Below are 27,907 nucleotides of genomic sequence, written 5' to 3'. Positions count from 1 at the left end.
GAGAGAGGCGGGGAGAGACAGGAGTAGTGCGGGACTGCCTCAGATCACTCCTCGGTGCTATTGGAGGTAGACCGCAGCCGGCAGCATGATTCTGTTCACACTTGGACTATATTTTCAACTCCTCTGCTATGTGGCGTCATTCTCTTACGTGGATAATATATTCCCTCTTCCAACAGGTAAGACATCCTCTCTTTTGCCTGTTTTTTTTTTTGCTGACAGATAGAAGTATGTTTGCACATGATATGTAAATCAAAATAATTGTCATATTATAGAAATGCTTGATATATTTGACAGTTTGATGACATGAATTTTGTTGCACTGCTCTTTAAAAAAATCTTTATATTGTGTGCAAACATGTAATACATTCTGTGAGGAAAATGTGTGCCATTATAGATTTGCTTGAATGTTATGGGGATTTCAACACTATACTGACAAATTTTGGAGCTTGCAGGCCTGTAATAAAAATCAAGTAAATATTTTCCCCTAAGTTTGCAATAGATTTCCCCATAGGCATCAGTGAATTATCTCTGGTATTATCTCTAATGGCAAAATGGCTGAAGTTCAATTTCAGTTTTGTCAGCCAACACTGCAGTGAAAAGTTTAATTAGGCAAGTGCTTGTTTTTGCAAAGTTAACAATTTTTGTGCTTTCTGTTTTATTTTACTGTTATTTATTTATTTATTAAAAATTAATATGTAGTCATTTTATTGCGACAATAACTGTCAATGTAATTATTTATTACATAGGAATTATTCATTTTTACATTTACATTTAATTTACGTATAAATAAAGATTTTAAATAAACACTTTAACAGCAAAACTATTTAAAATATGTTAGGTATCAAATGATAAAACTATTAAAAATACATGTACTGTACACTTATATATACTTTTGACTACCAAAAGTTTTTGAACTGAAAGATTTTTAATGTATGTCATTCATTTGATTTAAAGTACAGAAATATTTTTACTATTTTAAAATAACTTTTCTATTTTAATATCTTTTAAAATGTAATTTATTCCTGTTATTTCAAAGCTGATTTTTTAGCGTCATTACTCCAGTCACACGATCCTTCAGAAATCATTCTAATATTCGTATTTGCTACTCAAAAAAACATTTATTATTATTATGTTGTTGAAAACAGCTAAGTAAAAATTTTCAGGTTTCCTTGATGAGTAGAAATTTCAGAAGAACAGCATTTATCTGAAATAGAAATCTTTTGTATCATTTTGATCAATTTAAAGCATCCTTGCTAAAAACTAAAAATACTAATATACTAATACTAAAAAGTATTAATTTTAATTTTACACACACACATATATATATATATATATTGACTCCAAGTTTTTGAATGGTAACTGAACTGTTTTAAATATTGATAATAACAATAATAAAAAATGTTTCTTGAACAGCAAATCAGAATATTAGAATGATTTCTGAAGGATCATGTAACATTGAAGACTGGAGTAATGATGCTGAAAATGTATCTTTCATCACAGGAATAAATCACAGTTTAAATTAAATTAAAATACAAAACAGCTATTTTAAATAGTAAAAATATTTCAAAATTTTACTATTTTTGCTGTACGTTGGATCAAATAAATGCAGGCTTGGTGAGCAGAAGAGACTTCTTTAAAAAAAAACATTAAAAATCTTACTGTACAAAAACTTTTGACTGGATGCATAGCTTCAGTAAAAACCCCTTTTACATCACTCGATGAAGCCATTACAAATGCCTCAGAAAAGTACTTTGAAAATATATTTTTAAGAAATGCTGTAGCATTGTATATTTGCAGATAAATCTTTAGTTTCACTAGGAGGACCTTTCATTACACTCTTTATCCACCTGAGAAATGTCATAGTATCAAATACAGTCATGTGTTTCCGTCCCTCTTTTCCAAAACAGTGAAGTGAAACACTGGACCACGTGTCTGTTGACAAGTTCCTCATGAACCTTATTTCCCCTCATCTAGATCTCCAGTTGCTGGAAACCAGAAAGAAATTCTACCCCTGCTGTTTACTGAGTCCACCTCCGCCTCCTCTTTTCCCTCCACCCCCTTCACTGTGGCGGCAGGGCGCTCTGGTGAGTCCTGATGCGTGACCCCTGATCAAACACCTGGATTTCATGTGTAGATTCCAGTATTCAGGGTTCAGCGTGTCAGTTAGGTTTGTCTCTATGACCACAATAGTCTATAGTTATAAACAAAAGTCAAAAGATGTTCATGTTTACCACTGAAACTGCGAAGACTGTAACTATTTGTGGACTGTTCTTTTATTTAAAATGGCCCTATTATGCCATTTACAATATTGTCTTTCATGTAGTGTGTATGTTGTAATCGATCTGAAAAGTTGTAAATCCAAAAGTGCACAAAAAAGTTATTGTCTCCCAAAAGTAAGAATTGACTCTGAAGAGCCTGAATTAGTGATTAGAATCCCACTTCCGTGGCGGCTACACGCCACAGTGTAACACATTTGTAGAATTCTCGCCTATGTTATATATTGGCCACCCTCAAACACGTAATTTTACATTGAATTACAACCTAACAGTATGATTATTAATAGATGTTTATATTTTTGATAGAGCGTTCAAAATATGTAACTATGACAATGAGCGTATTGTTTTATGACACGCTGGACGTGGTAGACCAATCACAACGGACTGAGTTAGTCTTACTGAAAGGAGGGGTTTAAGGACAACGGACACTGAAGTGTTTGAGAATCACTGAAAAAAGCTGAGTTTGAACTTCCAAAATGCAGTTTAAATGTGGCTTCCAACAATCACAAATGCAGTTGTAAATGATCCTAGCCGAAAAAGAAGGGTCTTATCTATTTATTTATTTTTTTAAATTACAATTTCTATACCATTTAACCTCAACACTTGTCTTGTCTTGTCTTGCCTGAACTCTGTTTTTTCCAGTTCAAGACAGTTATGGTATGTCGAAAACTCCCATCTTATTTTCTCCCTTAACTTGAAAAATCGTTTCATAATCACCTACATCGCTGCAGAAGTACCGACCCATTGTTTGCAAGGTTAACGTGCAAAGAAGATCAAACACCCTTAACAAAAAAGGTAAAACTCATGTAGGACGATTTTGAAGTTGAGGGAGAAAATGTGATGGGAGTTTTTCGACATACCCTAACTGTCTTGAACCGGAAAAAAGAGAGTTCAGGCAGAGCAAGACAAGACGAGCGTTTGAGGTTTAAAAGAATATAAATTGTAATAAAAAAATAAATAAATAACAGATTGTTTTGCTAGATAAGACACTTCTTCCTCAGCTGGGATCATTTACAACCACATTTGTGATGGTTTGAAGCCTCATTTAAACTGCATTTTGAAAGTTCAAACTCATAGAAGTCCACTATATGGAGAAAAATCCTGAAATGTTCTCCTCAAAAAACTATTTCTTTATGACTGAAGAAAGAAAGACATGAACATCTTGGATGACAAGGGGGTGAGTGCATTCTGTAAAAAAAAAAAAAATTCTGGAAGTGAAGTTCTTTAAGATTTCTAATATTGTTTTGGGAGTCTCCTACAATAGATTTGAATGCATGCAAGGTCAAACAATGCTTTTGTTTTCTCAAAGTATGCATTTAATATCACCTCATTTTCCAGCAATTCTCAAACAACTCGTTCAAAGTATTTTGAAAATTCAGTGTCTTTAAACCCCTCTTTTGAGTAAGCCTAACTCTGCTCTGATTGGTCAGATGGCACAGTCTGTTGTGATTGGTTTACCACAGTCTACTTTAAAAAATTACACAATAGGGGAATTTTAACATTTTCAGATTTCAATCATTGTTTCTAGATGTAATTTTCTATGACTTATTTTATAGACTGTGACTGATGTTCCACCAAATAAATGGAACTCAGAAGAGAAGCCCAGTCCCACACCCTCCACATGTTCTCCGGGACTTCCAGGACCAGAAGGACCTCCTGGCCCTCAGGTATGTGTTTCAAATGTGATGCTGAGGAAGAAGCTACACATATGACTTTAAGACATATTTACATACATTTTGGCACTTAAAATTAAACTATTTCCATTACCATTAAGTAAAATGTCATAACCGTTGTGATCTGAAGTTGTTCTGTTTGGAGGCTAGGTTGATTTTCTACACTGTTCAAATGGCAAAGACTGTGTACAAGAACATTTGACAAACTAAATAGAACAAAAAGCCAACAAGAAAAAGGAAAAATCTTTAGATTTAGATTTTTTTTAGATGTTCAGAACATACTCTTCAACTTCATGTTGCTTTCATATGGTTTTGAAAGTTTTAAACCATTTTTATACTATTATACCAGAAGAGTTTACGTTTAATTCTCCAAAATGCCATGTGGCGTAGTTGTCAAGTAAAAGACACTGCAAGTTTATGCAAGTTTATCCACGTTTTAATATGCCTCTGGTCATAGAGCTTTTTAGATTGATGCAGAGGCTTTTTAATTCACATAGAATCTGCAATCTCTGAGCCAGTTCGTTTGCTGCCTTCAATGGCTTCAATACGCTGTGTTTTCTACCAATTGGCAACCCAGACTGTTGAAACATTATTCGTTAATCACAAAGACCAAAACAAAAACAGACATTCTGACACAGAATGCACATATTCAAAGTAGAATAACTGGCTCTAGCGTTGTTTTTCGGAGAAACAAGTATGTGAACTTAGCATGTTTCTTAAATAACTGAATGTATTATGGTGTTTATGGTTTGGTACCTTTAAAAGCTGTCTACACATTTATAATTAAAAGTCACATGCAAATTTGTTGAGGATTGCCTAGTTGGTGCTTGAAGGAAGCAGAGTATTGGGTTGTCACAATGGTCAGTTCCAGCTCTGTAATTAGCCTTCATAACCCTCTCAGCATGTGAGACCCGTGTGAGTTCCCCAGACATCTTTCTGTAGTGACACGGATGTGACCAGTTTGGCCCCCCACGACACAGCAGGCCATTAACGCGCCACATTTAGAGCAGATGGAAATAGACCTTTTTCCATTGCCAGCCTCTGCTCCATCGTACCGTTCTTAGAAACAACCCCAAGAGACACACACACACACAGACACTCAAAACCCCAAGAGGGAGTTCACCCATGCCCTGCAAGCTCAGTCCAGTCTCAATACAGTTTGATCTCTATCATAGGTTCAATCAGTTACGTAGCAAATATTATTAAGATTGTCAGTCAAAAACATTATAAATGCATCCTCTTGTAACACATAATGTGCAACTATAAGGAATCCATTCAACAGGCTGATTTCCTTAAAAACTATCATTTATTATTTTTGTTTGAATTTGGGGTGAGCTATCGTTTTATGTCAACCAATAGAAGTGAAGTGGAGTGTTTGGGATACCTGCTTGGAAACAGTCATTTTGGCATTGCCTTAAAACAATAATACGTTGAAGTCAACACTGTTGGTCAAAAAAAATATTTATTGATCCTGTGGCTTTAGCAAGACGTTTTGAATAAGCATTAAACAGTTATTTTTGTTTTATGATCAGGGTCCTGCTGGACTGCCAGGACCAAAGGGACCAAAAGGAGATAAGGTATGACACAAACTTACAGTTGAGGTCAAAAGTTTACATACACCTTGCAGGATCTGCAAAATGGTAATTATTTTACCAAAATAAGAGGGATCATACAAAATGTGTATTATTTTTTAGTTAGGAGACACAATGTATTAAGAGTCGGTGGGTGAAAACTTGAAGATGAAGATCAGCGTAAATTTAACTTATTTTGTCTTCTGGGAAACATAAGTATCTTCTGTAGCTTCTGAAGGGCAGTACTAAATAAGAAAATTATGACATTTAGGCAAAATAAGAAAACTCTTCATTCTGTTCAAAAGTTTACACCCCCAGGCTCTTAATGCATTGTTTTTCCAACTGAAGCATCAGTGAGTGTTTGAACCTTCTGTAGTAGCTGCACATGAATCCCTCAGATGTTTTCAGTGTGAAAAGATGGATCTCAAAATCATACAGTCATTGTTGGAAAGGGTTCAAATACACAAAAATGCTGAAAAACCAAAGAATTTGTGGGACCTGAAGGATTTTCTGAAGAACAGAGGGCAGTTTGACTGTTTAAAACAAACAAGGGACTCATGAACAACTATTACTAAACAAAAAAAAAACACAGCTGTGGATCATTCAGATAACAACAAAGTATTAAGAATAAAGCGCATGTAAACTTTTGAACGGGGTCTTTTTTATAAATTCAACTATTATTTTCTCTTATGGACTACATGTAAATGTCTTTTCTGTTCAGAAAACACCAAAAGAAGAAACTGTTTTTGCAAAAGACGCAAGACTTTGTTTACCTTAATACACTGATGGACTGACTCTGTTCTCATTCCCTCCTCTCCTCCTCTGTGTTGCAGGGTGAAATTGGAAGACCTGGACAAAAGGTGAGACTCACTGTCCTTCACTAAGTGGATTAGCTTTGAAAAAAGGCAACAAGGATTGAGAAATGCACACACTTTTACAGTTGCAGCATAACGTGAGCTGAAGGATATTCAAAGCAAGTGCAACTTTGCCACACTTCCACAGGTCACATGATTCCACATGATCTTTTGTAGTTTACAAGCATCAGGGGACGCTTGTGGCCACCATCATTAGGTTCAATCCGCAATGGAACATCCCCATGGCTCCTGTCCCACAATCACATTGTGGGCTGGTGTGGTTTTCCTGGAAGGCATTTGGGACCAAAGTCAGTAATACCTACAGCGGGCCTGTGGGTAAACCGAGAAGCCACTCAACCGCTGCACAGGATTTTGGGTGTGCTGGTGCATTGTTTTACTCCAAACAGGCACTGAGAGTGAAATGCTGCAGGAGTAGGAAGCTTTGCAGCATTGCATAGTAATTTAGCTTAGTGCTTGGGGCAGCCCGATAAATCATTCGCTCTCCCACAATGCCCGCCTCCTGCCCTTAGCACGTAATTTAATTAAAGCCAGGAGACTGATGGGGCTTGGTTTCAGATTGTTCTCTCTCTCCATCGTTCTGATGGCTGTTTTGTCTCTCAGAGCACTCAGAAGACATGTTGTCCTCACCTTGTCCTTACTGCCCTGCAGTTGAGCAGCCAATCATCGTTAGGTGTTACACAGATTAGATGCGTTGGAAAAGGAATGGCGGTTATGACACCTTAATGATACTCAGTGGAATCGTAAATATTTGATTTCAGCAGAACATTTGTGTTCTTTACATTTGGCCAAATGCCTGTATCAGTTACATTTCTGAACTGGTGAATCAATGTTGTTATCGTAAACATTAACATTTATTAAATTAACTAGTCCTTTTAGATCTAAGTGCTGTATTTGACTACATTTGTCAACCATGACTTACTCCTGTCTTCCCTAGAGGCTTGTGTGCGACTTTGTAGTACTGTATTAAAGTGGTTTCACTTGTTTTGTTTTTTGTCAAATAGGTGGTTTACTGTTCATCTGAGGCATTACTCATCTTTTGGTTGTGGTGTTCAGCAGGGCTCAGTTCTTGGACATGTATTGTTTTCCCTGTATACTGTATAGTCCCCCTCTCTGTTTTTAATAAACGTGGTGTGTCTTTTCAGCTATATCCCAAATCTTATTTTACAGTGTAACAATAAACACTCTCTTCAGCCACTGTTAGATTGCTTATAATTAAATTAAACAATGGCTTTCAAGCTGTTTTTTTACAATCTAAATTTAAAAGAAATTATCTTTGAAAATAAATTATGTCTTAAATATTACCACATTACAACTATTTCTAACATAAATCTGAATCCATTTGATAAAGCATAAATTTGATTTAAACAATAGGTCTACATAAAATTCGCATATGCAGTTCATAGGGGAAATATTGTATTAGCTCTAGTTTCAACATGAAATACTATTTAACTCTGTAACATTTTACATAACATTTACCGCAAATGCAAGTTTATCTCCTAGTTCGGACTTTATAACTCAATTTAACTCAACAATAGTTTTTTTTTTTTTCAATTTTGAAGAAAAAAGGCCAGAAATCTGAGGGAAAAGATTCTTATTAGAATTGAGATACAGTATAATCTCAGAATTGCTAGAATAAAGCCAAAATGTTTAAATATAAACTTACTTAAAATTTTTTTCAAAAAAATGTCATCACTGTTTGCAAACACCAAAATTGGTCTATACTCCTTCTAGAATCTTAAGATCCACCCATCACTATTTTAAGACATTTTCTAGCTGACTTTTAATATTCCTGAAGTGTTAATTTGGGTCTGTCTTTAGCGTATACTCTTGTATGGATTGTCTGTTGCTTGCTTTATCTTGTTTGCTATTAATTCATTGTGATTCTTTTATTGAGACAAAACAGCGCAATGTTATAGAGAGCTGCTTAAGAGCAGAAAAAATGGAGGACGGCTTATAACCAATCAGAATTCGCTGAGGCCGTGGGCGGGGCCTAAACAATGTGATGTCACACTGCTTAGGAAATCAAAACAGCATGCCTAATGAGACTGATTTGGTTTAATGGGAATTAAAAAATAAGGAGTGGCTGAATTTTTAACATTGTAGGGTGGTTGTGTTCACACTATGCCAACATACATTTATGTCCAAACACCACGTAAAATTATTTGCATATTATTGCATATCAGGTAACCTTTAAAGATTGTTTATTTCTTTCTGTTTGTAAATTGCGGTACAGGGACGCACTGGCCCTCCCGGTCTTCCAGGGCGTCAGGGACCAAGCGGATGGCAAGGACCAACTGGGCCTAAAGTGAGTAATTAATTTCATACTCACATGAACACAATTCCTGAAACATAGAACTGAACCTCATTCTCTCTTCATTCTGACCTAAAGTAGATTCATATTTGCCAGGATGAAAAACCTGCTAACTAGCGAGTATTCTGTATCTCAGGATGTATCTTTGATGTTATTTTAGCTGACTAAAATAATTTTCACTTACATACATGCAGTGTTTGTCTATATTCATTAAGCTTATGCGGCATGCATTACATTTTAAAAGTTGAACACAATTTGTGAGAGCATGGCAGTGTCCAGTAAGGTGATCCCTGTGTGTTTAACAGGGGGAGAAAGGCGACCCTGGGCTGATGGGCATGCCAGGAGCAAGAGGACCAATTGGACCCAAGGTCTAGACAGTTTTCATTTCCTGAATTAAGGCTGCTACAGTCTTAAAGCCTTGTCATATGAAACAATGTGTGCTCATTTATTTATTGCAGGGTTTACCTGGACATAAGGGAGAAAAAGTGAGTTTTTCTTTTATTAATCATTTAGTTCATTCTTTTATTTTTTTTACCCTAGTTCATAGTTAAGTTATTCTTCTGCTAATTTGATGTTGTCCTGTTAGGGCTCACAAGGTTTCAGAGGTGAAATTGGCTTAAAAGGTGACAAGGTAAGCTACCATGGTACAATTAGTTTTATATTGCAAATTGTAGCTGGTCTAATCCATCATTAATTTTTTTGTGCCTTTTTGTACTGTTTCAGGGATCAATGGGTCTTCCTGGAATGCTTGGCCAGAAGGTCTTGAAAATATTATTGCATATTATTGTAAATGTAACATAATGAAACTAAAGTAATCTTATATGTGATTTTAAAATAATTTCTCAGGGTGAAATGGGCCCAAAGGGAGAACCTGGAAGCTCAGGGAACAGGGGACCCACTGGCCGTCCAGGAAAAAGAGGAAAGCAGGTGATCCAACCCCACACAATAATAGCAACATGACAACAGTGCAAAAGCATCGGAAGCAAATGACCGTTATTATTGATTTCTGATGCAGGGTACAAAAGGTGACATTGGTGCAATTGGACCCATGGGTCCTGTAGGCCCTCAGGGGGCCCTTGGTCATCCTGGCCCTCCTGGTTTGCCCGCCACAGGTATTAAATTTGCACACAAATGATATTGGTTCTCAAATCTCTTGTGGTCTCTAAGAAAGTATAGTTTCTTTGGATAAATTACATGGAAAATGTAGAACATAAAAAATTGAGTACATTAAAATATAAATTATTACATTATTACATTTTATTTTTTATTTCTAAGAATATTAATACTCAATTTAGAAAAAAAAAATTGTTTTTGAAGTTTTTGTGGAAACCTTGATACCTTTAAGAAAGTTAAAATTTAAAAACAACTGCATTTATTTCAAATATACAACATGTATAGCAACTACATGTATGTCAAATCAAATAATTGAATAAAATGATTCATATATTTAGAAATATGTATTTATTTATGATTAATATTGCATATTGTTATTTGAACGTATATGTAATTTTATATAAATTTTTGAGATGTTTTAAGATTTCAAGATAACCATGACCATGTCTTGCACTATTTGCAAATAATACATTTTAAACAAATTCACATTGATTTGTATGACTAATATGTGACCCAAAAAATCAAAATAGTGAGAAAATCGCCTTTAAAGTTGTCCAACTGAAGTTCTTAGCAAAGCATATTACTAATCAAAAATTAAGTTTTTAAATATTTACAGTAAGAAATTTATAAAATATCTTCACGGAACATGATCTTTACTTAATATCCTAATAATTTTTGGCATAGAAGAAAAGTCAATAATTTTGACCTATAAAAATGTTTTTTTAGCTATTGCTACAAATATACACATGCTACTTATGACTGGTTTTGCGCTCCAGGGTCACGTACAGTCGTGGCCAAAAGTTTTGAGAATGACACAAATACTAGTTTTCACAAAGTTTGTTGCTCAACTGCTTTTAGATCTTTGTTTCAGTTGTTTCTGTGATGTACTGAAATATAATTACAAGCACTTCATACGTTTCAAAGGCTTTTATCGACAATTACAAGACATTTATGCAAAGAGTCAGTATTTGCAGTGTTTGCCCTTCTTTTTCAGGACCTCTGCAATTCGACTGGGCATGCTCTCAATCAACTTCTGGGCCAAATCCTGACTGATAGCAACCCATTCTTTCATAATCACTTCTTGGAGTTTGTCAGAATTAGTGGGTTTTTGTTTGTCCACCCGCCTCTTGAGGATTGACCACAAGTTCTCAATGGGATTAAGATCTGGGGAGTTTCCAGGCCATGGACCCAAAATGTCAACGTTTTGGTCCCCGAGCCACTTAGTTATCACTTTTGCCTTATGGCACGGTGCTCCATCGTGCTGGAAAATGCATTGTTCTTCACCAAACTGTTGTTGGATTGTTGGAAGAAGTTGCTGTTGGAGGGTGTTTTGGTACCATTCTTTATTCATGGCTGTGTTTTTGGGCAAAATTGTGAGTGAGCCCACTCCCTTGGATGAGAAGCAACCCCACACATGAATGGTCTCAGGATGCTTTACTGTTGGCATGACACAGGACTGATGGTAGCGCTCACCTTTTCTTCTCTGGACAAGCCTTTTTCCAGATGCCCCAAACAATCGAAAGAGGCTTCATCGGAGAATATGACTTTGCCCCAGTCCTCAGCAGTCCATTCGCCATACTTTTTGCAGAAGATCAATCTGTCCCTGATGTTTTTTTTGGAGAGAAGTGGCTTCTTTGCTGCCCTTCTTGACACCAGACCATCTTCCAAAAGTCTTGGTCCGATCCCGCTGCTGAATCCTCTTTAGGAGATGATCCTGGTGCTTGCTGGACTTTCTTGGACGCCCTGAAGCCTTCTTAACAATGCAGTGGAAAGTTTTTTTCGGGATTAAGTTAATTTTCATGGCAAAGAAGGACTATGCAATTCATCTGATCACTCTTCATAACATTCTGGAGTATATGCAAATTGCTATTATAAAAACTTAAAGGAACACTCCACTTTTTTTGGAAATAGGCTCATTCTCCAACTCCCCCCGAGTTAATAAGTTGTGTTTTACCGTTTTGAAATCCATTCAGCCGTTCTCCTGTTCTGGCGATATCACTTTTAGCATAGCTTAGCATAGATCATTGAATCCTATTAGACCAATAGCATCGGGTTCAAAAATGACCAACGAGTTTCGATATTTGTCCTATTTAAAACTTGACTCTTCTGTAGTTATATCGTGTACTAAGACCGGTGGAAATGCAAAGCTTCAATTTTCTAGGCTGATAAGATTAGGAACTACACTCCCATTCCGGCGTAATAGTCAAGGAAGTTTGCTGCCGTAATAAGGCTGAAGCAGGAGCAGTAATACCACGCAACACATGTGCAAATGCTAAACTAGCTGGGAACTCATTTCTGATAATACTCCGCCTGCTTCGGCCATATTACGGCAGCAAACTTCCTTGACTATTACGCCGGAATAAATGAGCTGTGTCTCATTTAGAAGGATGCACCCTCCGGAGGTCGCATTCGAAGGCTGCATACGTCATCGAGGCTGTCTCATTTCAGAAAAGCAAGTAGGACACTTCGAATGCGACCTTCTTTCACAGAAATTCGAAGGATGCATGAGATGTATCCTTTGCTACTACAGATAACCCACAATTCTTTGCGTCGCCGTAAACAACTGTCGTTAATTTGAAAAATGCCGGCACCGGCAGATGTACACACAAGCTAAGATGTAGTGTTTATCATTTAAATCGGTAAAAACGGATAAGGTTTTTCTTAATATCCTCCTATTTTTTTCTCTAACAGATATGCTGCAGCTTTTGAAACATTGAATAAAATAAAACAAGTAAAAGCATTTTTTTTTTTTCAAATTACTTTACAAATTTAAAAATAATTTCCCTTCATTTAAGTAGTGTGAGAGTGCAACGATGCTCTAAATTTGTTTGCATCGTGATAAATCCTGTTTCATTTTCCAACTGTCCTTTTTTTCTTTCCTCCCGTTCTACGAAGGCCGTCTCGTTTTTGTTCTAAGTTAAGGACACTTCGTATACACGTCCTACAGAGGATGCAACCTCCGGAGGATTCGACCTCCGGAGGGCGCAGCCTTCCAAATGAGACACAGCTGTAGATACCGCATTGGACCGCTCCAAGCACGTAGATGCGTCCGCCATGTTGGAACGGCTGTGCAGGACTGTGGCATTTCGAATATTCAGTTATTACTATGGTCAATTACATAGATCTATGGGTGAATGACGTCAAGTTGACCGCTGCGAAATGGCGGACGGCTTACGTATAACGGCCCATAGAAACTGTCGCTAATGAGGCATCTATATATATCTATGGACGAACCCATCTGGGACCTGATTATTTGTTCAGTGGCTGTTGGTCAGAGCAGAGGTGTTGTCGGTGAACTAAAAGGTGATAGTTCATCTAGTGATGTGACGTTTGACACCGAAGCTTCGAAGCTTGTATTAAAAAACGAAACATCTCACAGTGAAGCACTGTACCGGAGCTTGATTCGTTTTGCCATAACCACGTGACCTGTGACATCCGAAGCTTCGTTTTCGCACACAACCACGTGACTGCTTCATATTCTGATTCAAATAACACAAACCCCTTGCGCAGGTTTCAAGTGTCATTCACTTTTTGTTAAGAATAAATCATAATACGAATAAATATGTGCATGTGTAGTTTTGTGCATGTTAATTTTGTAGTTATCCTTGCTTCACAAACACTTCTAGTTAGTCTGTTAGTCAACAGTATTCTTAATTTACTTTGAACATATATGCCTACATGAACCATGCTTATACTTGTATAATTTTATAAAAAAGTTTATTTACAGATTAATTCAAGTAAAATGACATTTTTTTTATTTCTGACGGCACAAATTTATGTATTTGATGAAACTGTCCAAAATCGCTTTGAGATCTGGGACGCGAAAGCAACTTTTTCCACCTTTGACCACAAGATGTTGTTAGTGTGCAACGTGTTGAAAAGCTTCGAGTAATGAACCTTTTTACGATACAGTTGAGGGGAAAGCCTCGGTGCTTCGAAAAGCTTCATTTTCCCATCACTAAGTTCACCTTTATCACCTTTTAGTTCACCGACAACACCTCTGCTCTGACCAACAGCCACTGAACAAATAATCAGGTCCCAGATGGGTTCGTCACTTTTTGAGGTCCCCCTGAAACATTTCCGTTGTACTCCGTACTATTTGCAGCGCTTTTTTTGTGTTTGCAGCGTTTCCATATTTGTGATTGCGTTGCGAGGATTTGCAGCGCCTGTGTTGTCAAACTGATGATGTTTTTTTTATTATTTGTTGTCGTTTTTTTCTGTTTGCATGTGTTTTCTTAAGTTGCAGCGTGTTGAGCTCTCTCAGCCACCGTAAGACCAGGCCAAAAATATAACATTTAAACCTTTTTTGTCATCCTAACAACAAACAGAGCACTGCATAATGGAAGTGCAGCAGAGCAGTGCAGATACTGGGGGAGAATATGTCCCCATCAATGTTTGTGATGGTAACGGCACTGTCAAGATCACATGATGATATTGCAGCATTGGCCATGTGCAGACGGCGAAGCACATGGATCTTAAATCACGGCAGGAAATCCCACCACTGGTCTATTTAGCTTCAGAAGCAACCTGATCCATGACTGAAACAGAAGCCATGACATCATGTCCTTAACTGACGGCCGGAGCGGCCAAGCTTCTCGCAGAATTACAAACATTATGTCATCACTTTGTTCACAGGACAGCTGCTGTCTTGTTTTGGTTTCTGTGCATATTAACTCAATTGCTTTCTCTTCGTGATAGATGAGGGCCAGGTTTAGTAGCTCTTAAAATCACTCCATTACTTCGCATCACATGCCTTCAGCTCGATGTTGTTTACTTCTCCTCTCCAGGACTGTACATGGTAGGACAGAAAGGAGAGAAAGGACAACCGGGCAGCCCGGGCCGCTGCGGCTGCAATGCCCCCACGGTTGCCAACCCGTCCTTTGAGCACTGGGGCAGCTATCCCAGAGTGCCAGCGGTAAGCCAGCAATTCTAGCATGCTTTACAAACTAAGCCTGAATAATCCTAGATATCTGTGCACCGCACTGGATTGATTGTTTTTGTGGATGATATTCAATTTTAGAAGCTTGATTTCGCCATTATAGCAGTTGATAATATTTAATGTTTGTGCTGCAGATTTTTGTGGTGAACAACGAACAGGAGTTGAATCGCCTCCAGACTGATAACGCTTTGGCCTTCCGTAAGGATCAGAGGTCGCTTTACTTTAAAGACATTGACGGCTGGATGCCAATTCAGGTGCCCTTTAATAAGTAATAATAAAATACAATTTATACATGGAAAGTTGGCATATTACTGGTTCAGCATCTTAATTTTAATCAACTTTTTAGTGTTAAAATATGAAAGCCTGTTTCCACCACTTGCAATTGTGAGTTTACATCTCGCGATTCAGATTTTTTCCTTAGAATTGTGAGGTATAAACTCGCAACTGTCGGTTATGAAGTCAGAATTGTGAGATATAAACTCGCAGTTATGAAAAATTAAGTCAGAATTGCGTGATATAAACTCGCAATTGCGAGAATTTTGAGTCTGTCTCACAGCTCTGACGTTATAACTCACAAGTGAGTTTATGTCACAAAACAAACTCACAATTCTGAGAAATAAAGTCACAATTCTAAGAAATAAGTCATAATTGCAAGATATTAACTCACAATTGTGACTTTTTTCTTAGAATTGCAAGTTTATATCTCACAATTGCGACTTTTTCCCTCAGATTTGCAATTTTGAATTATCACATTTTATATCTCGCAATTCTGACTTTATAACGCGGTTGCAAGTTTATATTATGAAATAAACATGCAATTCTGATAAATAAAGTAGCAATTCTGAGAAAAAGTCTGAATTGCAAGATATTATCTCAGAATTGTGACTTTTTCTCAGAATTGTAAGTCTGTCTCGCAATAGTTATTTTTTTTATATCTTGCAATTATGATTTTTTTTTTCTCAGAATTGCGAGTTTATATCTCACAATTGACACTTTTTTTCTTAGAATTGAGTTTATATCTCACAATTGACACTTTTTTCTTAGAATTGAGAGTTTATATCTCACAATTGACACTTTTTTTCTCAGAATTGTGAGTTTATATCTCACAATTGACACTTTTTTCCCCAGAATTGTGAGTTTATATCTCACAATTGACACTTTTTTTCCCAGAATTGTGAGTTTATATCTCACAATTGACACTTTTTTCCCCAGAATTGTGAGTTTATATCTCACAATTGACACTTTTTTCCCCAGAATTGTGAGTTTATATCTCACAATTGACATTTTTTTTCCCAGAATTGTGAGTTTATATCTCACAATTGACACTTTTTTTCTCAGAATTGTGAGTTTATATCTCACAATTGACACTTTTTTCCCCAGAATTGTGAGTTTATATCTCACAATTGACACTTTTTTTCCCAGAATTGTGAGTTTATATCTCACAATTGACACTTTTTTTCTCAGAATTGCGAGTTTATATCTCACAATTGACACTTTTTTTTTCTTAGAATTGAGTTTATATCTCACAATTGACACTTTTTTTCTCAGAATTGAGTTTATATCTCACAATTGACACTTTTTTTCTTAGAATTGAGTTTATATCTCACAATTGACACTTTTTTTCTCAGAATTGTGAGTTTATATCTCACAATTGACACTTTTTTCCCCAGAATTGTGAGTTTATATCTCACAATTGACACTTTTTTTCCCAGAATTGTGAGTTTATATCTCACAATTGACACTTTTTCCCCCAGAATTGTGAGTTTATATCTCACAATTGACACTTTTTTCCCCAGAATTGTGAGTTTATATCTCACAATTGACATTTTTTTTCCCAGAATTGTGAGTTTATATCTCACAATTGACACTTTTTTTCTCAGAATTGTGAGTTTATATCTCACAATTGACACTTTTTTCCCCAGAATTGTGAGTTTATATCTCACAATTGACACTTTTTTTCCCAGAATTGTGAGTTTATATCTCACAATTGACACTTTTTTTCTCAGAATTGCGAGTTTATATCTCACAATTGACACTTTTTTTTTCTTAGAATTGAGTTTATATCTCACAATTGACACTTTTTTTCTCAGAATTGAGTTTATATCTCACAATTGACACTTTTTTCCCCAGAATTGTGAGTTTATATCTCACAGTTGACACTTTTTTTCCCAGAATTGTGAGTTTATATCTCACAATTGACACTTTTTTCCCCAGAATTGTGTTTATATCTCACAATTGACACTTTTTTTCCCAGAATTGTGAGTTTATATTTCACAATTGACACTTTTTTTCCCAGAATTGTGAGTTTATATTTCACAATTGACACTTTTTTTTCCCAGAATTGTGAGTTTATATTTCACAATTGACACTTTTTTTCTCAGAATTTTGAGTTTATATCTCACAATTGACACTTTTTTTCATAGAATTGAGTTTATATCTCACAATTGACACTTTTTTCCCCAGAATTGTGAGTTTATATCTCACAATTGACACTTTTTTTCCCAGAATTGTGAGTTTATATCTCACAATTGACACTTTTTTTTTCTCAGAATTGCGAGTTTATATCTCACAATTGCGACTTTTTCCCTCAGATTTGCGATTTTGAATTATCACATTTTATATCTCGCAATTCTGACTTTATAACGCGGTTGCAAGTTTATATTATGAAATAAACATGCAATTCTGATAAAGTAGCAATTCTGAGAAAAAGTCTGAATTGCAAGATATTATCTCAGAATTGTGACTTTTTCTCAGAATTGTAAGTCTGTCTCGCAATAGTGATTTTTTTATATCTTGCAATTATGATTTTTTTTTCTCAGAATTGCGAGTTTATATCTCACAATTGACACTTTTTTTCTTAGAATTGAGAGTTTATATCTCACAATTGACACTTTTTTTCTTAGAATTGAGAGTTTATATCTCACAATTGACACTTTTTTTCTCAGAATTGCGAGTTTATATCTCACAATTGACACTTTTTTTCTTAGAATTGAGAGTTTATATCTCACAATTGACATTTTTTTCTTAGAATTGAGAGTTTATATCTCACAATTGACACTTTTTTTCTCAGAATTGAGAGTTTATATCTCACAATTGACACTTTTTTCTCAGAATTGCGAGTTTATATCTCACAATTGACACTTTTTCTTAGAATTGAGAGTTTATATCTCACAATTGACAGTTTTCTCAGAATTGAGAGTTTATATCTCACAATTGACACTTTGTTTCTCAGAATTGAGTTTATATCTCACAATTGACACTTTGTTTCTCAGAATTGAGTTTATATCTCACAATTGACACTTTGTTTCTCAGAATTGAGTTTATATCTCACAATTGACAGTTTTCTCAGAATTGAGAGTTTATATCTCACAATTGACACTTTGTTTCTCAGAATTGAGAGTTTATATCTCACAATTGACACTTTTTTTCTCAGAATTGCGAGTTTATATCTCACAATTGACACTTTTTTTCTCAGAATTGCGAGTTTATATCTCACAATTGACACTTTTTTCTTAGAATTGAGTTTATATCTCACAATTGACACTTTTTTCCCCAGAATTGTGAGTTTATATCTCACAATTGACACTTTTTTTTCCCAGAATTGTGAGTTTATATCTCACAATTGACACTTTTTTTTCTCAGAATTGCGAGTTTATATCTCACAATTGACACTTTTTTCTTAGAATTGAGTTTATATCTCACAATTGACACTTTTTCCCCCAGAATTGTGAGTTTATATCTCACAATTGACACTTTTTTTTCCCAGAATTGTGAGTTTATATCTCACAATTGACACTTTTTTTTCTCAGAATTGCGAGTTTATATCTCACAATTGACACTTTTTTTCCCAGAATTGTGAGTTTATATCTCACAATTGACAGTTTTCTCAGAATTGTGAGTTTATATCTCACAATTGACACTTTGTTTCTCAGAATTGAGTTTATATCTCACAATTGACACTTTTTTCCCCAGAATTGTGAGTTTATATCTCACAATTGACAGTTTTTTTCCCCAGAATTGTGAGTTTATATCTCACAATTGACACTTTTTTCCCAGAATTGTGAGTTTATATCTCACAATTGACACTTTTTTTTCTCAGAATTGCGAGTTTATATCTCACAATTGACACTTTTTCCCCAGAATTGTGAGTTTATATCTCACAATTGACACTTTTTTTTCCCAGAATTGTGAGTTTATATCTCACAATTGACACTTTTTTTCCCAGAATTGTGAGTTTATATCTCACAATTGACACTTTTTTTCCCAGAATTGTGAGTTTATATCTCACAATTGACACTTTTTTCCCAGAATTGTGTTTATATTTCACAATTGACACTTTTTTTCTCAGAATTTTGAGTTTATATCTCACAATTGACACTTTTTTTCTTAGAATTGAGTTTATATCTCACAATTGACACTTTTTTCCCCAGAATTGTGAGTTTATCTCACAATTGACACTTTTTTCCCAGAATTGTGAGTTTATATTTCACAATTGACACTTTTTTCTTAGAATTGTGAGTTTATATCTCACAATTGACACTTTTTTTCTTAGAATTGAGTTTATATCTCACAATTGAGTTTTTTTCTTAGAATTGTGAGTTTATATCTCACAATTGACACTTTTTTCCCCAGAATTGAGTTTATATCTCACAATTGACACTTTTTTTCCCAGAATTGCGAGTTTATATCTCACAATTGACACTTTTTCTCATAATTGTGAGTTTATATCTCACAATTGACACTTTTTTTCTTAGAATTGCGAGTTTATATCTCACAATTGACACTTTTTCTCATAATTGTGAGTTTATATCTCACAATTGACACTTTTTCTGAGAATTGTGAGTTTATATCTCACAATTGACACTTTTTTTCTTAGAATTACGAGTTTATATCTCGCAATTGTGACTGTTTTTCTCTCCGAATTGCGAGTTTATATTGCACGATTCTGACTTTATAACAGTTGCAAGTTTATATCATGAAATGAACTCACAATTCTTAGAAATAAAGTAGCAATTCTGAGAAATAAAGTCTGAATTGCGTGATATTAACTCAAAATTGAAGGTTTATATCTCACAACATTACAATATTTGACTTTATATAACAAACAGATAAAAAGTCGCAATAACATTTTTTTTTTAATTCAGTGATGGAAATGGCCTTCCATAGTTAAAATTATATGAATGTGTTAGGAAATGCATATTTTAGGTTCTATAAAAGGTTTGCTTGTTTATATTTTTTTATACAGGCAAAACCATTGTTTTTTTTTTCCCACACTGATCAATTTTGGCTATTTTGCATCCACAACTTGTCTTGTTAATTACTTGTTAATTTTGTTTTTAATAGCCCAGTGATGTGACAAATATTTTTTTTAATTGCAAATATTTAATATAGTTTGTCAAATGAGGTCATGAAACTTTATGTTCAGTAGGCTTATTATAAATGTATTAGCGAAAGTAATTAATTCTTAATAGACTTACACACTCCAAGGTCTGTAAAAAGACTCTTTGATTGCAGTTAACACAGTTCCAGTCGATGGAGCGTGATCCTGACCAGGAGGGTTTCTGCGGAGACAGCATCGTGCAAGTTGAGAACGGAGAGGAGTGTGATGACGGAAATAAGGTGGTCACAGATGGCTGTGTCAGTAAGTATCAGGTTGAAATGGAGGCGCTTTAGCTGACAGCTTATTCCCGACAACATGCTGTAAATAAATGCGGTTTAATGTGAGTGCATTCTAAAATAGGAATAATACAGTCATGTATAGCAAATGCTAAGCCGAGAATAACACCTTCATTCAGGAGTCACCCAAATGTTTGCACTCATAATTCATTACACGGCACTCTGGAATGCTCCAATCTGATTGGTCCATCACTGCATTCTGCGGTCAAATATTTTTGTACAATGACCGCTAAACTGTAGAGCTGGCTCTTGTCCCAGGCATTGTATTTCTTACATAGTTTCAGGCCTCTTGCATGGCTCTGTGCCCTCTTTCTTCTCATTTAATGATTTAACACTCAAATCCATATTTTGTGCAAGGAATACTTGTCGACAGGTTGTTGAATTATTAGGGAAAACATGCACACCCAAGGTGGTTAATTTTAGGGTAATGCATGGCTAAAGTAGTTCAAGGCAGGTCTTGACCAGTGTGCATTATGTAATTGATGAAATGCCATTGAATTATTAGAAAATAATGCACACCTGTGCATTATGGCTGTTACACCCTGGGCGTACATTATTTTCTAACAATTCAACGAACTGGAGTCTATTATTCAGCTTATACTATGGTTACCACACCACAAATATTGTTACGATGTGGTATTTAAATACATTTGTCAGGTTTTTGTCCTTAAGATGCTGTTGTGAGGAGTAATTTCATTCAGTGCCTCTACTGATAATTCCAAAATGTCATTTTAGACCTAGTAATGGAGGCTTGAGCTGTTGCTAGCAGACTAAGGCCCCGATCACACCGAACGCGTCTTTTAGTTCTAAAAACGCGAGGCGCACAGCATTGCCTTTTTTGGTGACTTTTAATAAAAGAGCAGTGTGCTGCGTTTTTTTTTATGTTGCTAAGCAACGACCAAAACAGCTGTCCTGTCAGTCAAATCAAAGGATTATAGCGCGAGCGCTCTACAATCTTAGTTTTTTTTGCTGTTAAGTAAACTGTCATATTAGCAGAAACCCTAAATAATACAGCTCCGGGTTACCTACGATAGACACCAAAGGTTTCTCCTCTAATTCTTGCAGTCTCCGTACTTTTTAAGCAACGGTAAACGTTAATAAAGTTATTAGACAGACAGACTGAGAGAAAGAGAGAGCACTGCAAGTTTATCATCTTCAAGAACAGCGTCATTATTAGTGAGAAATTGCATGTAGCTTTTAAGTTGCTAATCAGTTTTAACTGTTAAAATCATCAGACAAACACTAACAAAATGTTTCTGTGGGTGTGCATATTTACGTGTATGTAGTGTATGTCAGTATGTGTGTGCGTTTGTAAGGGAGAAAGAGCAGGAGAAATAGAGTATGCTTTACATACATAATTAAACAAAATGATGTGGCAAAAACATTTGTCGTTTTTATTCTATTGCAGTTTTCACACAGTACTACAGTATTTCGTCTTTTTACCGGTAAAGCATCATTCATACATTCCTTTCAGAATACCGGTACATTCTGTGACATCATGAATCGGAAATAACCTCTAAACGGCTGCGCCTCCCGGTGTTCAGTTTGTTAAAATGGATGTGGTCTGTGTTTTATTTGATGTTTTCATTTTTGTGTCAGATGTTCACATTCGTGTTTTGGCCCAGAGACATCGTATTAGACGACTTCAAACGTACTACACAGCGTGGAGTAAATGCTTCATTTGCATCAAAATGTTTTGACTGAGTAGATGTCTTACATTAGCGCATTCTGAACTCGTACGTGCTCATACCGGTGATCTTGTTCTGCGTTCACACAAAGCACTTTACCGGTAATTTACTGGAACAAATTTACCGCTATTTTTGAAAATTTACACTACCAGTCAGTCGATTTGGAACAGTAAGATTTTTAATGTTTTTAAAAGATGTCTCTAATCCTCACCAAGCCTGCATTTATTTGATCCAAAGTACAGCAAAAACTGTACAATTTTAAAATATTTTTACTGTTTACAAGAACTGTTTTCTATATGAATATGTTTTAAAATGTAATTTATTCCTGTGATTTCAAAGCTGAATTTTTAGCATCATTACTCCAGTCACATGATCCTTCAGAAATCATTCTGATAATTTTAATTAAACACCTTAGAACATTCGTCAGCCAATTAGATTCAAGCATTCAACAGACCTGTAGTATAATGTCTAACAATTTAATGCTTTGTTGCCAATTATTCCTTACTTATTGCTCATTTAGTGTCACGTAGGTTTGCCATGATGGAGTTTTGTATTTGTGTATGACATCTCAAAACTGATTTTAGCAATTGCTATGTAAAGTCTGTAAAGCTTAAAATGTTGCAGCCATGTACAGTAGCTACCGTACTTCTACCAGCTTTTTACTGTAATTTCACCCTTTTTCTTTCTCTCTTTCCCAGAGTGCAAATTTGCATATTGTGGCGATGGATATCGCTATGAAGAGGCAGAGGAGTGTGACGGAAAGGATTTTGGCTTTCACACATGCAGATCCTTTTTGCCTGGGTAAGACTTTTTAAGCCTATTTAACAAAAGATAGGGCAAAGCTAAAAACACCCTTAAGGAGAATGAGCCGTTTTGTTGTCCGAAAGAGTTTGACAGACAAAAGGTAACACTTTATTTTGATGGTCCATCTGTTGACACTCTACTAGTTATCAGTATTAATTTAGTTGCATGTCAACAGTGCATCAGTTGACATTCAACAACATTGTTTCAACAGACAAGCAACACACATTCAACTAACTGCCTGTAGACTATAAAGTGCATGTTAGTTTCTAATTTATATATTTTACAAAAAGTGCATATTGACTGTCAGTTTGTCTTTTTCAACATGTTATTAACTAATAGTCAGCTAACTTTCTGTAGATTGTGTTACCATCTTATAAATTGTCTACCAACTTATTAAAATTAATCTGTCAGTTGATATTCTACAGTCATGTCAACATATGATCAACAGCATATTATATCATCCTTACTTAAGAGCCTCAAAAACATCAAATGAAAAATTACTTAACCATCTCATTTTTATCAAAATCACTAGTTTGTTATCTGTTGATAGTTAACTAAACATTAGTTGTGCATCTGTTGTGTGTCAACTAATATAAAGTTTACATTCAGCAGACTATTAGTAGGCATTCTCAACTAAGCATTTGTAGATATATTTTAGGACTATCCAATTAAAGTGAAAAACAGTTGATAACAGTAGAAAGTCTATAGGCTATCAACAGAACACATACAAGCATGCATTAATTGTATGCAATATATTTGCAGTTTAAAATGAAAGTCAATACCAGACAATGAAAACACAATAGAACAAACACTACAGGCAGGATATTGGAGAAAGTTGTTTTATTAACGATATATTTACACAAACCCACTGTTTGCAAGTGTATCAGATCTGAACAGTCTGATTATGTGTGGCAAGTTTGACATCAATTAACAAATATTTATATATAAAACCAACGTGATCTCATGATAATTCGTATTTATTTTACGTAAAATGTGGTTCTACAAAATGTACATTTACTTACGTTTTTCCAGACACTAAAACGTACAATTCTGACGTATTTACAGCATCTAAACGTACAAATACATACGTATTTTTAGCATTTTAACGTACAATACTAACATATTGACGACACCTAAAAACAAATCTTTATGAATATTGAAATCGCAGCACTAATTTATGCTGTTTTTAGTTGTCATACAAATTGCCTTGTGTATTCAACTGCATTATTAAATAATTTAATAGTTTACTTAATATGAAATTATAACATTAACTTACACTCTGTTTTGTGATTTCGGTTACCAGCTCGTTTCCAAGAACAGGTCTACAAAATGTTCAACAAGACTACACTTTAAACCATTAAAATAAATGACATTATCATAATGTCATTTATTTTATACAAATGACATAATCCAGATTTTCAGAATTCATGCGATTGCGAGGACCAGACCCAAATTCAAGCCTTTATCTGACGTTCTTCATTTCCATCCAAAGCAGCGAGTCTAGCAGCAACAGCCATAAAACCGCGCTCAAATGCATTTTACAATTTCAAATACAGACGCACTAGGAAACTACAGGTTTTACGGCAGGAAAACCGAACGCTCATTGGCTCTTGCCAGCATTCGCCACAGATTACGACATGCCGTGTTTCTGGTGAGATGCGTTTGAACGATACGCGGGCGCCTAGACGGAGAGGATCGGGATAATAATCTGGATCATATTTTCAGCCATCAACAACTTAAATCCTGCTCTGCACCTCAAAGAAACCTACTGTATTCCGTCAGAGACGACTGCGGCTGCAAACGCATAGTCATTTGGATTACTTTTTGGTACAGCTGTTGACATTTTTGTTTATGAATAAATTATTGCGATTGCACGTTTCCGTCTTTCATGGTTTTTTTTTTATTACTGTACAGAGAGATATGGTTAACGTTAGGTTTCGAGGTAGGAGTGTGACTAGCGACTATAAAAATATTTTTATGTTTTATTATCAAAATGAGAATTTTCCTGCATATTTTGGTCAGTTACGTTTTATATCCTTTTATATTCGCTATTAAATGGGCAAGTTATATAAAACAAACAAACAAACAGCACCATGTCACCTCAGGAGTAAAGTAACTTCTGTTTGTTTGTTTTATATATAAATATTTGTTAATTGATGTCAAACTTGCCACACATAATCAGACTGTTCAGATCTGATACACTTGCAAACAGTGGGTTTGTGTAAATATATTGTTAATAAAACAACTTTCTCCAATATCCTGCCTGTAGTGTTTGTTCTATTGTGTTTTCATTGTCTGGTATTGACTTTCATTTTAAACTGCAAATATATTGCATACAATTAATGCATGCTTGTATGTGTTCTGTTGATAGCCTATAGACTTTCTACTGTTATCAACTGTTTTTCACTTTAATTGGATAGTCCTAAAATATATCTACAAATGCTTAGTTGAGAATGCCTACTAATAGTCTGCTGAATGTAAACTTTATATTAGTTGACACACAACAGATGCACAACTAATGTTTAGTTAACTATCAACAGATAACAAACTAGTGATTTTGATAAAAATGAGGTGGTTAAGTAATTTTTCATTTGATGTATTTGAGGCTCTTAAGTAAGGATGATATAATATGCTGTTGATCATATGTTGACATGACTGTAGACTATCAACTGACAGATTAATTTTAATAAGTTGGTAAACAATTTAGAGGATGGTAACACAATCTACAAAAAGTTAGCTGACTATTAGTTAATAACATGTTGAAAAAGACATACTGACAGTCAACATGCACTTTTTGTAAAATCTATAGATAAGAAATTAAAAAGCACCTTATAATCTACAGGCAGTTAGTTGAATGTATGTTGATTGTCTGTTGAAACAATGTTGTTGAATGTCAACTGATGCACTGTTGACAAGCAACTAAATGAATACTGATAACTAGTAGAGTGTCAACAGATGGACCATCAAAATAAAGTGTTACCTGTTAGGTTAAAATAACATTTTAAAATAATTTAGCTTTGATTAAAAAAAAAACCTTAAAGGATCCTTAAAGGATAAATTCACTCCTGAATTAAATATTTTCTGATTATATAATCATGCCAATGTAATCCAAGATGTTCATCTCTTTCTTTCTTCATTTTTTTCTATATAGTAAACTTTCAAAATGCAGTTTCAGTGCAGCTTCAAAGGGATCCCAGCCTAGAAATTAAAGTCTTATCTAGCGAAATCCTGGAATGTTTTTCTCAAAAACCTTAATCTCTTTTCAACTCAAAGTGAACCAATGAAAAAGGGATACATTTGTCCAATTAACATCCCTGTCTTTCTGTCCACAGATCCTATGGACATCTCAAGTGCACATCTGACTGTTTCATTGACTCAACAAACTGCAAGTATTTCACATGAGGACACAAGAAAGTAGTGTCTCGTTTTGGCTGGCGAGATCCATATAAACGACGACACTGAAAACAATAGATTCAGCGGATAAACTGAGAATAGAAATCATTGAGGGAATTATCACAAACACATTAGCTGAACTCCTCTGTTGACATGATGCTGAGAGGCCATGTAGCTCACTCGGGACAGGAACGCTCGGCAAAGCCACGGTTGCGCTCGCGCTCTTAAGAACTCTAACAGGACTTCAGATGCCATTCTATGCTCATTCAGCCTCTGCTGCCTGCTGCTCAGCCCTGGCTCGACATTTGGCCAACGTGGTTGGTCGCAGTAAGAGGAAACAGGTGAGTTGGGTGCCTCTTGGAGATGGGTAAAGGACTCCTCAATACCTCAAAGTACTGTAGTACTGTTTCAGAGGAAAGCCGTTTTCTCCTGGTCCACCCCACCTCCACCCTCACACAGGGTGCTCTGTATGTGGAATGCAATGTGACCTTGTTACTATAGTATTTTGCATGAGGCTGAGATTGCTCTAGACATATCAGCAGAGATCACCAAGGCATGTAACTGAAAAAAAAAGTGTCTCATATTTTTAATGTAGGCTTAGACCAAACTGGTGCTTGGCCCTGGAAGAAAACAAATCATTTTATCATCTTAAATTACACTGTTGTATATTAGGGTTAGTACAGTTTTGCATACTGGGTCCAAAATTAACTTACAGCCATACAGCCCAATAGTGGACAAATTGAAGAAAATGCAATTTAAGAGCTCATAAAATGGCAAAATTGACCCTTCGTGAAAATCTTCTCACACAGTGAAAAATACTTTGCGGAGCAAAGAGGAAACAGACAATGTGCTGACAGACAAGATGACAGAATAAAAAGCAGAATACTTTTGGTTTGAAACAGTCTCAAACTTAAACAATAAATACATTTGGTGGATGTTTAATGTGTCGTGACAGATCCCTGTAGTGCCTAAAGCAGCATGAGGACTGATCATCTCTTCCTCTTTACTACAATTTATAGCACAAAATAAACTTGAACGATCATCAGAAAATGTCTTGTTTTCACAACGGAAAGACATCAATACACACCATTTTTGAAATTCAAGTCCACTAACGTAAGTCTACTACTAGACAAAATGGCGGATTCTGCATTATGATTAGTCAGGTCCTCTGTCAATCAATCATTTTGGCGAAGGGTCAATAGAGACAGAGCGCATTTAGGCCATGCCTACACCGGTGGGGAAAACAATCCAACGCTCTCCATTGACTTTGTATTGCGGGAAGCTGCCGCCTTGTCTTTTGACTGATTAAAAAAACAACAACAACAATGTCTAAAAGCTGCTATGTAGGGATGTTAACCGATGACCGTTTGACCGGTGGTTGACCGTATCAACGTTAACCGGTCAAAGTTGTCGGTAGTCGGTTAAAAAAAAAGTGCCGGTGCGTCTTTTACGCATTCTGAAGGTGCCTGTTTTATCCATTGGTTTTATCATGTTGCAGTCTATTAGGCAACATTCCGCATAAAATGGGCTTAGATTTGGAAATACATTACATCTACATTTCAGTGGTAACCGATAAGGTGAAGATGATC

General features: G+C 35.5%; 1 protein-coding gene across 1 annotated transcript; it reads left to right on the top strand.

Annotated features, from left to right (window-relative positions):
* The first annotated feature begins 20 nt into the window (after positions 1 to 20).
* On the top strand, positions 21 to 27,657 carry colq (collagen-like tail subunit (single strand of homotrimer) of asymmetric acetylcholinesterase). The gene is made up of 17 exons (XM_073847856.1): positions 21 to 176; positions 1,974 to 2,083; positions 3,832 to 3,942; positions 5,481 to 5,525; positions 6,353 to 6,379; positions 8,628 to 8,699; positions 9,011 to 9,073; positions 9,164 to 9,190; positions 9,292 to 9,336; positions 9,429 to 9,464; positions 9,552 to 9,632; positions 9,721 to 9,817; positions 14,606 to 14,733; positions 14,892 to 15,011; positions 20,272 to 20,398; positions 22,820 to 22,922; positions 26,258 to 27,657. The coding sequence occupies exons 1-17, from the start codon at positions 86 to 88 to the stop codon at positions 26,325 to 26,327; spliced, it is 1,353 nt and encodes a 450-aa protein (XP_073703957.1). The 5' UTR covers positions 21 to 85; the 3' UTR covers positions 26,328 to 27,657.
* Positions 27,658 to 27,907: the final 250 nt, after the last annotated feature.

Source organism: Garra rufa, chromosome 9 (assembly GCF_049309525.1).
Source record: "Garra rufa chromosome 9, GarRuf1.0, whole genome shotgun sequence".
Lineage (NCBI taxonomy): Eukaryota > Metazoa > Chordata > Actinopteri > Cypriniformes > Cyprinidae > Garra > Garra rufa.
Note: the sequence above shows the minus strand (reverse complement) of the source record. Positions and strands in the feature narration are given on the sequence as shown.

Excerpts from the sequence above, each read along its gene's own strand:
- colq (XM_073847856.1), top strand. The coding sequence starts at position 86 with ATGATTCTGTTCACACTTGGACTATATTTTCAACTCCTCTGCTATGTG. Across the intron at positions 2,084-3,831 it reads TGTGGCGGCAGGGCGCTCTG|ACTGTGACTGATGTTCCACC; the intron begins GTGAGTCCTGAT and ends CTTATTTTATAG. Across the intron at positions 9,337-9,428 it reads TTGGCTTAAAAGGTGACAAG|GGATCAATGGGTCTTCCTGG; the intron begins GTAAGCTACCAT and ends GTACTGTTTCAG.